The sequence below is a fragment of the Coregonus lavaretus genome (genome assembly GCF_964263955.1).
Source record: "Coregonus lavaretus genome assembly, chromosome: 36".
Taxonomy (NCBI): Eukaryota; Metazoa; Chordata; class Actinopteri; order Salmoniformes; family Salmonidae; genus Coregonus; species Coregonus lavaretus.
The window spans coordinates 28,793,019-28,805,230 of record NC_140023.1 but is presented as its reverse complement, the minus strand read 5'-3'; the positions used below and the strand labels follow the sequence as shown (position 1 = coordinate 28,805,230).

General features: G+C 40.6%; 1 protein-coding gene across 1 annotated transcript in view; it reads left to right on the top strand.

The window, feature by feature from the left end:
- The window catches only part of wdr11 (WD repeat domain 11), a 183,999-nt gene that overhangs the window by 81,602 nt on the left and 90,185 nt on the right, over positions 1 to 12,212 (top strand). The window contains exon 10 of the mRNA XM_084153095.1: positions 9,730 to 9,906. Within this exon, the coding sequence (XP_084009221.1) occupies positions 9,730 to 9,906 (177 nt within the window). The remainder of the gene's footprint in view (positions 1 to 9,729; positions 9,907 to 12,212) is intronic.

Here is a 12,212-nt window from a genome sequence, read left to right as displayed (position 1 = left end):
ACGCTTCACCATCTTGCAGTCCGACGGACGAATCTGGCTTTGGCGGATGCTAGGAGAACGCTACCTTCCCCAATGCATAGTGCCAACTGTAAAGTTTGTTGGAGGAGAAATAAGGGTCTGGGGCGGTTTCTCATGGTTCGGGCTTATCCCCTTAGTTCCAGAGAAGGGAAGTATTAATGATACAGCATACAATGACATTCTAGACCATTCTGTGCTTCCAACTTTGTGGCAGCAGTTTGGAGAATGAGATGTTCGACGAGCAGGAGACAACATACTTTTGGTTATGTAGTGTATATGGGAATGTTTGCTCAATCCAAAGTTACAACCAACTGATTGCAGCATTACCGCAACCGCATGACCTACGCGTTAAATCTGTTTTTGGTTTGGGTACCGTGAAGAAACCCATAGTGGCGTGTCTGGTGGGGTATGTCTGTTTTTAAATGGTTAAGCATTTTCAACACACAAATGTTTCTTAAAAAGTCTCCAAGAAATGTTGTCAATTTCTCCTCAACCCTAAAAAATGAAAGACTATGATGCATGTTGTTGATGTTAGTTCTGTGTGTGCAGTTAAGGGCAAGTCGTGCTGCTTTGTTTTGAGCCAGCTGAAGCTTTGCTAGGTCTTTGTTTACTGCATCTGACCATAGTACCAGACAGTAATCAAGATGGGAAAAGATCAAAGCCTGAACAACTAGTACAGTCGTGGTCAAAAGTTTTGAGAATGACACAAGTATTGGTCTTCACAAAGTTCGCTGCTTCAGTGTTATGAGATATTTTTGTCAGATGTTACTATGGTATACTGAAGTGTAATTACAAGCATTCCATAAGTGTCAAAGGCTTTTATTGACAATTACATTAACTTTATGCAAAGAGTCAATATTTGCAGTGTTGACCCTTCTTTTTCAAGACCTCTGCAATCAGCCCTGGCATGCTGTCAATTAACTTCTGGGCCACATCCTGACTGATGGCAGCCCATTCTTGCATAATCAATGCTTGGAGTTTGTCAGAATTTGTGGGGTTTTGTTTGTCCACCCGCCTCTTGAGGATCGACCACAAGTTCTCAATGGGATTAAGGTCTGGGGAGTTTCCTGGCCATGGACCCAAAATGTCAATGTTTTGTTCCCCGAGCCAGTTTTGCCTTATGGCAAGGTGCTCCATCATGCTGGAAAAGGCATTGGTCGTCACCAAACTGTCCTTGGATGGTTGGGAGAAGTTGCTCTCGGAGGATGTGTTGGTACCATTCTTTATTCATGGCTGTGTTCTTAGGCAAAATTGTGAGTGAGCCCACTCCCTTGGCTGAGAAGCAACCCCACACATGAATAGTCTCAGAATGCTTTACTGTTGGCATGACACAGGACTGATGGTAGCGCTCACCTTATCTTCTCCGGACAAGGTGTTTTCCGGATGCCCCAAACAATCGGAAAGGGGATTAATCAGAGAAAATGACTTTACCCCAGTCCTCAGCAGTCCAATCCCTGTACCTTTTGCAGAATATCAGTCTGTCCCTGATGTTTTTCCTGGAGAGAAGTGGCTTCTTTGCTGCTCTTCTTGACACCAGGCCATCCTCCAAAAGTCTTTGCCTCACTGTGCGTGCAGATGCACTCACACCTGCCTGCTGCCATTCCTGAGCAAGCTCTGCACTGGTGGTGCCCCGATCGCGCAGCTGAATCAACTTTAGGAGACGGTCCTGGCGCTTGCTGGACTTTCTTGGGCGCCCTGACGCCTTCTTCACAACAATTGAACCTCTCTCCTTGAAGTTCTTGATGATCCGATAAATGGTTGATTTAGGTGCAATCTTACTAGCAGCAATATCCTTGCCTGTGAAGCCCTTTTTGTGCAAAGCAATGATGATGGCACGTGTTTCCTTGCAGGTAACCATGGTTAACAGAGGAAGAACAATGATTTCAAGCACCACCCTCCTTTTAAAGCTTCCAGTCTGTTATTCTAACTCAATCAGCATAACAGAGTGATCTCCAGCCTTGTCCTCGTCAACACTCTCACCTGTGTTAACGAGAGAATCACTGACATGATGGCAGCTGGTCCTTTTGTGGCAGGGCTGAAATGCAGTGGAAAAGTTTTTTGGGGATTAAGTTCCTTTTCATGGCAAAGAGGGACTTTGCAATTAATTGCAATTCATCTGATCACTCTTCATGACATTCTGGAGTATATGCAAATTGGCATCATCAAAACTGAGGCCGCAGACTTTGTGAAAATTAATATTTGTGTTATTCTCAAAACCTTTGACCACTACTGTACAGTTAATCTTTGTCTCAAAAATGCAGAACATCATTTTATAACAGACATACAGTGAGGGAAAAAAGTATTAGATACCCTGCTGATTTTGTACGTTTGCCCACTGACAAGGACATGATCAGTCTATAATTTTAATGGTAGGTTTATTTGAACGGTGAGAGACAGAATAACAACAGATAAATCTAGAAAAACGCATGTCAAAAATCTTATAAATTGATTTGCATTTTAATGAGGGAAATAAGTATTTGACCCCTCTGCAAAACATGACTTAGTACTTGGTGGCAAAACCCTTGTTGGCAATCACAGAGGTCAGACGTTTCTTGTAGTTGGCCACCAGGTTTGCACACATCTAAGGAGGGATTTTGTTCCACTCCTCTTTGCAGATCTTCTCCAAGTCATTAACGTTTGGCAACTCGAACCTTCAGCTCCCTCCACAGATTTTCTATGGGATTAAGGTCTGGAGACTGGCTAGGCCACTCCAGGACCTTAATGTGCTTCTTCTTGAGCCACTCCTTTGTTGCCTTGGCCGTGTGTTTTGGGTCATTGTCATGCTGGAATACCCATCCACGATCCATTTTCAATGCCCTGGCTGAGGGAAGGAGGTTCTCACCCAAGATTTGACGATACATGGCCTCGTCCATCGTCCCTTTGATGCGGTGAAGTTGTCCTGTCCCCTTAGCAGAAAAACACCCCCAAAGCATAATGTTTCCACCTCCATGTTTAATGGTGGGGATGGTGTTCTTGGGGTCGTAGGCAGCATTCCTCCTCCTCCAAACACGGCGAGTTGAGTTGATGCCAAAGAGCTCGATTTTGATCTCATCTGACCACAACACTTTCACCCAGTTCTCCTCTGAATCATTCAGATGTTCATTGGCAAACTTTACATTTACATTTTAGTCATTTAGCAGACGCTCTTATCCAGAGCGACTTACAGGAGCAATTAGGGTTAAGTGCCTTGCTCAAGGGCACATTTACGTCATTTAGCAGACGCTCTTATCCAGAGCGATTACAAATTGGTGCATTCACCCTATAGCCAGTGGGATAACCACTTTACAATTATATATATATATATATATATATTTTTGGGGGGGGGGGGGGGTAGAAGGATTACTTTATCCTATCCCAGGTGTTCCTTAAAGAGGTGGGGTTTCAAATGTCTCCGGAAGGTGGTGAGTGACTCCGCTGTCCTGGCGTCGTGAGGGAGCTTGTTCCACCATTGGGGTGCCAGAGCAGCGAACAGAAACTTCAGACGGGCCTGTATATGTGCTTTCTTGAGCAGGGGGAACTTGCGGGCGCTGCAGGATTTCATCCTTGGAGAGCTCTTTGGTCTTGGCCATGGTGGAGAGTTTGGAATCTGATTGATTGATTGCTTCTGTGGACAGGTGTCTTTTATACAGGTAACAAGCTGAGATTAGGAGCACTCCCTTTAAGAGTGTGCTCCTAATATCAGCTCGTTATCTTTATAAAAGACACCTGGGAGCCAGAAATCTTTCTGATTGGGAGGGGGTCAAATACTTATTTCCCTCATTAAAATGCAAATCAATTTATAACATTTTTGACATGCGTTTTTCAAATACTTTTTTCCCTCACTGTACCTCTCCCCATCTTCACAATAACTTTGTCAATATGACTTGACAATGATAACTGACTAACCAATGTTACTCCTAGGAGTTCAACCTCTTCAACTTCTTCAATGGTCACACCCTTTATGCACAACCCCAGTTGAGGTTTAGGTCTAAGAGAATGCTTTGAATCAAATACAATGCTTTTGGTTTTAAGACCAGTTTATTGTTAATGACCAATTCTGACACTGACTGTAACGCCTTCCTAAGAGTCTCAGTGAGCTGATGTGTAGAGTGTGCGATCATCAGCATACATAGTCATTTTAGCTTCTTGTAAGACAAGTCGCAAATAATTTGTGAAAATAAAGTAGCGTAACGGCTGAAAGCAACTGCCCTGAGGGATACCGCACTGTACATACCTGATGATAGAGAAGCTTTCATTGAAGAATACTCTTGAGTTCTATTGGATAAGTAACTCTCCAACCATGTGATGGCAGGTGTTGTAAAGCCATAACAAGTGAGGGTGGATGGGCCAATAAAAAAAGAAGAGCTGCATACCAGCTCCATGGGGCCAAATTAAATGCGGTTTAACATGGCCAAAACTATATAAGTAAAATGTATAAAGCCCAATTATGTCTTAATGCTTGAGGGTAGTGTGGAAGACCAAATCAAATTAAACAGGTATGCTATTCAAATATCTTATTTTTTTATGACTGTACATGTTAAATAAATGTGGATCTGAATCACAGATTTGTATTAATACTTGGAATCCTCACATTTCCTCCCCCTCAGAGTGATCTGAAAATGTTGTATTTTATTTGTGGATTAGAATGATATATTGTAATACTTCCCAAAACAGTGCTTTAATATTAAGCAATATGGTAAGTATTTTCTCCCATACCGTATATTCCATTAAAATAAACAGGGATACCTATATGAAATAACTGTTTTGGAACATGTTATAGATAATTCTTATCCACAAGTATCACTCAATATTTTGTGGTCACTATGCGGGGGCTGAAATGTGATGTGTTGAAGGGGGTTTCTTTTAAAAACTTTTAAATTAATGATAAATAACTATTTATTCTTGAAGAATATAACTTTCTATATTCTTATTTTAAATGTTAGTCATTTAGCAGATGCTCTTATCCAGAGCGACTTACAGTTAGTGAGTGCATACATTTTTCATAAATGTATGTAGTTCTGTCCTTGAGCTGTTCATGTCTATTATTGTTCTGTATTATGTCATGGTTTGTGTGGGCCCCAAGAAGTGTAGCTCCTGCATTTGCAACAGCTAATGGGGATCCTAATAAAATAACAAATACGTTTGAAATGCCTCATGAGCTTAATTCAACTCACTCAGATATCATATTAACATGGCTTAAGTCATGGCAAAATGTGTAGAATTGCAGGACTTTTGCTTTAAAACTGCAATGATTTCTCTCCACCGCAGGCAGTCCATCATATTTAGGTTGGGGGAAAAGTCTATATAAAACATTGTTGAATTCAAACAATGTGCCATTGTTGTCTCTTTCAGAAACTGACCGTCATTTTCCAGATACAAAATAAATTACATGCTAAAGATTAAAACATTCTGCCAACTTTGTAGAACTTTGTTCTAAGGCTGTATCCGTACCCATTGGATGCAGTGATCACAATATAGTGGCTATATCCAGGAAAGCCAAAGTTCCAACAGCTGTGCCTAAAATAGTGTATAAGAGATCATATAAAAGATTTTGCTGTCGTCATGTGGATGATATAAAATGTGTTGGTCTGATGTGATTAATAAGGAGCATCCAGATGCTGCACTTGATGAATTCATGAAATTGCTTCTTCCAATTATTGATAAACATGCACCTGTTAAGAAACTGACTGTTAGAACGGTTAAGTCTCCATGGATTGATGAGGAATTGAAAAACTGAATGGTTGAATGAGATGGTGCGAAAGGACTGGCTAATAAGTCTGGCTGCACATCTGACTAAACTCAACAAAAATAAACTGTATTATGAAGCCAAGATCAATGATATAAGAATGATGGAGAAAAAAAACTTTGGAGTACTTTAAATGAAATTATGGGTAGAAAGACATTCAACTCCATCTTTCATCAAATCAGATGGCTTATTCATCACAAAACCATTTGATGTTGGCAATTATTTTAATGATTACTTCATTGGCAAAGTGGGAAAACTTAGGCAGGAAATGCCAACGATGAACAGTGAGACATCGTATTCATGCAATGCTTTTCTTTCATTATTTATTTTTTGTTATGCAAGTTAGAATTTTGTAAAGTTAGTGTGGGAGAGGTGGAAAAAATATTGTTATTGATCAATAATGACAAAACTCCTGGCATTGACAACTTAGATGGAAAGCTACTGAGGATGGTAGCTGACTCTATAGACACTCCTATCTGTCATTTCTTTAATCTAAGCCTAGAGGAAAGTATTTGTCCTCAGGCCTGGAGGAAAGCCAAAGTAATTCCGCTACCCAAGAATGGTGAAGTGGCCTTTACTGGTTCTAACAGTAGACCTATAAGCTTGCTGCCAGCTCTTAGGAAATTGTTGGAAAAAAATGTTTGACCAAATACAATGCTATTTCTCTGTAAACAAATTAACAACAGACTTTCAACATGCTTATAGGGAAGGGCACTCAACATGTACTGCACTGACACAAATGACTGAAGATTGGTTGAAAGAAATTTATAATAAGAAGATTGTGGGAGCTGTACTGTTAGATTTCAAATCAAATGTGCAGCCTTTGATGTTGTTGACCATAACCTGTTGTTGAAAAAATGTATGTATTATGGCTTTTCAACCTCTGCCATATCATGGATTCAGAGCTATCTATCTAATAGAACTCTGAGTTTTCTTTAATGGAAGCTTCTCTAATGTCAAACATGTCAAGTGTGGTGTACCACAGGGCAGCTCTCTAGGCCCTCTACTCTCTTCTATTTTTACCAATGACCTGTCACTGGCATTAAATGAAGCATATGTGTCCATGTATGCTGATGATTCAACCATATACACATCAGCAACCACAGCTAATGAAGTCACCGAAACCCTTAACAAAGTGTTGCAGTCTGTTTTGGAATGGCTGGCCACTAATAAACTGGTCCTGAACATCTCTAAAACTAAGAGCGTTGTATTTGGTACAAATCATTCCCTAAGTTCTAGACCTCAGCTGAATCTGGGAATGAATGGTGTGGCTGTTGAACAAGTTGAGAAGACGAAATTACTTGACGTTACCTTAGATTGTAAACTATCATGGCCAAAACATATAGATTAAAAACCTAGTGGTTTAGTGTCACTTAACCCAACAAAGAATGTCTCTCCTAAATTGACACCTGAATCAACCTCAACCTGCAGAGAGCACACTACATCACATACAGTGGCTTTTAGAAAGTATTCACACCCTTTGACTTTTTCCACATTTTGTTGTTACAGTCTAAATTTAAAATTGATTAAATTTAGGTTTTTGTCACTGGCTTTCACACAATACCCCATAATGTCAAAGTGGAATTATGTTTTTGGATTTTATTTTTTACAAATTAATAAAAAAATGAAAAGCTGAAATGTCTTGAGTCAATAAGTATTCAACCCCTTTGTTATGGCAAGTGTAAATGAGTTCAGGCGTTAAAATTGGCTTAACTCGCATAATAAGTTGCACGGACTCACTCTGTGTGACTACCTCACCTCTGTACCCCACACAAACAATTATCTGTAAGGTCCCTCAGTCGATCAGTGAATTTCAAACACAGATTCAATCACAAAGACCAGGGAGGTTTTCCATTGCTTACCAATGGGTAAAAAAATAAAATAAAAGCAGACATTGAATATCCCTTTCAGCATGTTGAAGTTATTAATTACACTTTGGATGGATTAGCAATACACCCAGTCATTACAAAGATACAGGCGTCCTTCCTAACTCACTAGGCCTAGTTACATGGTCTGTAACCTGAATGAATGTGTGCATTTGTGAGAAATCAGCATTTGAGGACCATGTTGGATGCACATTAGCATAAAAACACTGATACAAGCTTCACTGTCAATGTGTAATTGCTATAACACGCCATCTAAAATGACATTAACATCATAAAACCGACAGACTACCTAAATGTATAACTCGTGAGACCAAAGCTTAAAGGTCCAATCTAGCCAATTTTATCTCAATATCCAATAATTTCTGGGTAACAATTAAGTACCTTACTGTGATTGGTTTCAATTAGCAAAGAGCAATTTCTCAAGCAAGAATTTTGCAAGGACTGTCTGGGAGTGGTCTGAGTGAGGAGGGAAAAACTAAAAATGAGCTGTTATTGGCATAGAGGTTTGGAACTCTCTTTCTTATTGGTCTATTTAACTAATTTTGATGTCACCAGGCAGGACAAAACTCCATCCCACCAAAACAGGCTGAAATTTCAGGCGGTCTTTTCAAATAGCTCTTTCACTAAAGGGCATTATCATTTTCAAAATTTCACAGTATTTTTCTGCTGTTTTGGTGGAAAAAAAGGCAAATTCCTGTGAGATTAAAAGGCTCAGGACTGTGTAACTTTGCAACATGGTAAAGTCCCAACGGCCACACCCTCTCATGCAATACCATGCCAATTGGCCACATGGTGGCACGATAAGAAGCGATTGAAAATGCAAACTTTGAAAAATCTGCCCCCACACCCCGTGTGACCTAGAGTCCCTCTCCTCACAAGGAACAAATTTCCCTCAAGAACCCATAAAGTCTGCCATGATAGATTTTCCGCCATTTTGAATTTTGTGAAAATCACTTAAAGCTACTCCTCTAGCACCGATTGACCTATCTGCATGAAACTTGACATGTGGCATGGACCAAGGTCTCTCAACACAATATTTTCCAGACTAGTAACAAAAACAACATGGCTGCTATTGACCAATGAACATTCACGTGGGCGTGTTCTCGCACATAAATGCATACAAATCAGACAAGGATCTTTGTATTTTGACAAACATTGGTACACATGTTCCAATCACTGTCAAGACTCAACATATCTAAGCACATTTAGATTGACCACACGGTGGTGCTATAACGAGCACCTGTTTAGAGCTCTTGAAACATTTGACTCAGAGTGATGAAACTTGGCACATGCTCAGGGATGTGAGTCTAGCTAAGTTGTAAAGTATGGTTCGTTCGGCACATGGTTGCACTGTTTTACAGGAAAAACATTTCATGCAATCTCATTGGCTTGTAGCGGCCGTGTTGTTTGAGCAAGAGTCTTGGAAAAAATGTGGTGCTGATCGGTCCAGCAGTTCTGGAGAAGATGTTTAAAGTAGTTAACATCATTAGAAATGGTCCAGAATATTGTACATCAAAAGAATATTGCACGATCTGTTTGATTTTGAGTGCTGATATTTGGCAAGCGTGACGAGTACAGAAGTAGCTCATCCTAGGGCGATGTGTTGAATTTATCCTGATGGTGGCACAGTGGGCCCACAGCTTGAACCCCGGCATTGCTGATTGCAGCTATATTGTGGAATTGCATTTGATGTGAAGAACAAGGCCAAAGTGGTTTACAATGGTCTCCATCAAACAAAGTTAGGACAAATCAAGGAGCTAGCTTATTTTACCCTCACTATGTTCTGGACTCTTAAACTGCCTTAAAGGTGCACTCCTCCATATCAGTTTTCACCCACAGTGAGCAGTAGTTGTGTTTATTAGGCACCAAACAGAATAGAACAGACTGACAGGGAGAGACTACATGGACTTATAAGAAACAGTCATTTTAGTTTTCCATTGAACACAACCCCTAACAATGGTGTTTGTAAACTGTGGCTTGGGAAATGGAACTGAATTACTTATTATTTCTGTAATTAGCTCCAAGAGAGATTGAGTCCTTCTCCTAAGACGGTGAGATCTCTGTTAACCCTTTCCATCCTGTGTGTTGGTGTGTATCCAGGTCAGAGTTTGGTTTCGGGAGCGGACCCACCGCCCCCCTCACCGCAGCAGGAGGTACAGCTGAAGTTCCTGTTGACAGGGCTACTGTCGGGGCTTCCCCTGCCCCCCTTCGCCCTGAGGATGTGCCCCCCACTGACCACCAAGAACATCAACCACTACCAGCCCCTACTGGCTGTGGGTGAGTACTGCAGATCAGTGTGACTGTACTTGGGATGGATTTAAATACACACACACACACACACACACACGGCTGGATAGATGCTTGCTCATACCTCAAAGTTGAACACAAATCTCCCTCTAACTCTAGAACCGCTGGGCCTCGATGGACCCCTTTTCAAGCTAATGAGCAGTCATTCTGACTGCAACATTTTAAGTGTAATTCATATATTTCATATATGCTATAGCAAAACGAATCATTTGGTTGTGTTTATGAAGGCCTTGGGTAACATTAGAATACAATTTGTATCTTATTTCAAATAACACACTAGCATTTTAATTAGTTTATGTTACTGTAGGCTATATGTAAAAACTAAAAACGTAGACATTCAAGCGTTAAATCAATTTTATTTGTGGAGTGCCTTTCTTACAACTATGAAACAGAAAGCATATGTGTTGGAACACGGTAAAAGCTTTTCATGACGACAAAATAAAATACCCCAACCACCAAGACGCACGGTCAAAAGACGCATGGTCAAATTATGAAAACATCAGTAGCCTAAACATCATTATAAGAGCCAAGTGGCCTTGATAAATTGTGGAACTCGGCACAAAGGCAATAATGGCATTGTAATGAATATACAGGTAAAAGTCAGTAAATTAGAATATTTTGAAAAACTTGATTTATTTCAGTAATTGCATTCAAAAGGTGTAACTTGTACATTATATTTATTCATTGCACACAGACTGATGCATTCAAATGTTTATTTCATTTAATTTTGATGATTTGAAGTGGCAACAAATGAAAATCCAAAATTCCGTGTGTCACAAAATTAGAATATTACTTAAGGCTAATACAAAAAAGGGATTTTTTAGAAATGTTGGCCAACTGAAAAGTATGAAAATGAAAAATATGAGCATGTACAATACTCAATACTTGGTTGGAGCTCCTTTTGCCTCAATTACTGCATTAATGCGGCGTGGCATGGAGTCGATGAGTTTCTGGCACTGCTCAGGTGTTATGAGAGCCCAGGTTGCTCTGATAGTGGCCTTCAACTCTTCTGCGTTGTTGGGTCTGGCATTCTGCATCTTCCTTTTCACAATACCCCACAGATATTCTATGGGGCTAAGGTCAGGGGAGTTGGCTGGCCAATTTAGAACAGAAATACCATGGTCCGTAAACCAGGCACGGGTAGATTTTGCGCTGTGTGCAGGCGCCAAGTCCTGTTGGAACCTGAAATCTCCATCTCCATAGAGCAGGTCAGCAGCAGGAAGCATGAAGTGCTCTAAAACTTGCTGGTAGACGGCTGCGTTGACCCTTGATCTCAGGAAACAGAGTGGACCGACACCAGCAGATGACATGGCACCCCAAACCATCACTGATGGTGGAAACTTTACACTAGACTTCAGGCAACGTGGATCCTGTGCCTCTCCTGTCTTCCTCCAGACTCTGGGACCTCGATTTCCAAAGGAAATGCAAAATTTGCTTTCGTCAGAAAACATGACTTTAGACCACTCAGCAGCAGTCCAGCTCTTTTTTTCCTTAGCCCAGGTGAGACGCTTTTCGCGCTGTTTCTTGGTCAACAGTGGCTTGACACGAGGTATGCGGCAGTTGAAACCCATGTCTTTCAAGCGTCTCTTGGTGGTGGATCTTGAAGCCCTGACTCCAGCAGCTGTCCACTCCTTGTGAATCTCCCCCACATTTTTGAACGGGTTTTTTTTCACAATCTTGACTAGGGCGCGGTGATCCCTATCGCTTGTACACTTTTTCTGACCACAGTTTTTCCTTCCCTTTGCCTCTCTATTAATGTGTTTGGACACAGAGCTCTGAGAACAGCCAGCCTCTTCTGCAATAACCTTTTGTGTCTTTCCCTCCTTGTGCAATGTGTCGATGGTCGCCTTTTGGACAGCTGTCAAATCTGAAGTCTTCCCCATGTTTGTGTAGGCTTCAGAACTGGACTGAGAGACCATTTAAAGCCCTTTGCAGGTGTTTTGAGTTAATCAGCTGATTATTTTGTGGCACCAGGTGTCTTCAAAATGTAACCCTTACACAATATTCTAATTTTGTGACACACGGAATTTTGGATTTTCATTTGTTGCCACTTCAAATCATCAAAATTAAATGAAATAAACATTTGAATGCATCAGTCTGTGTGCAATGAATAAATATAATGTACAAGTTACACCTTTTGAATGCAATTACTGAAATAAATGAAGTTTTTCAAAATATTCTAATTTACTGACTTTTACCTGTAAGTTGATATGACAGCAGTCAAAAATAGTCAATTATTGTCAGCTCGTGCTTATTGTGACTTACAGTCATGTGTG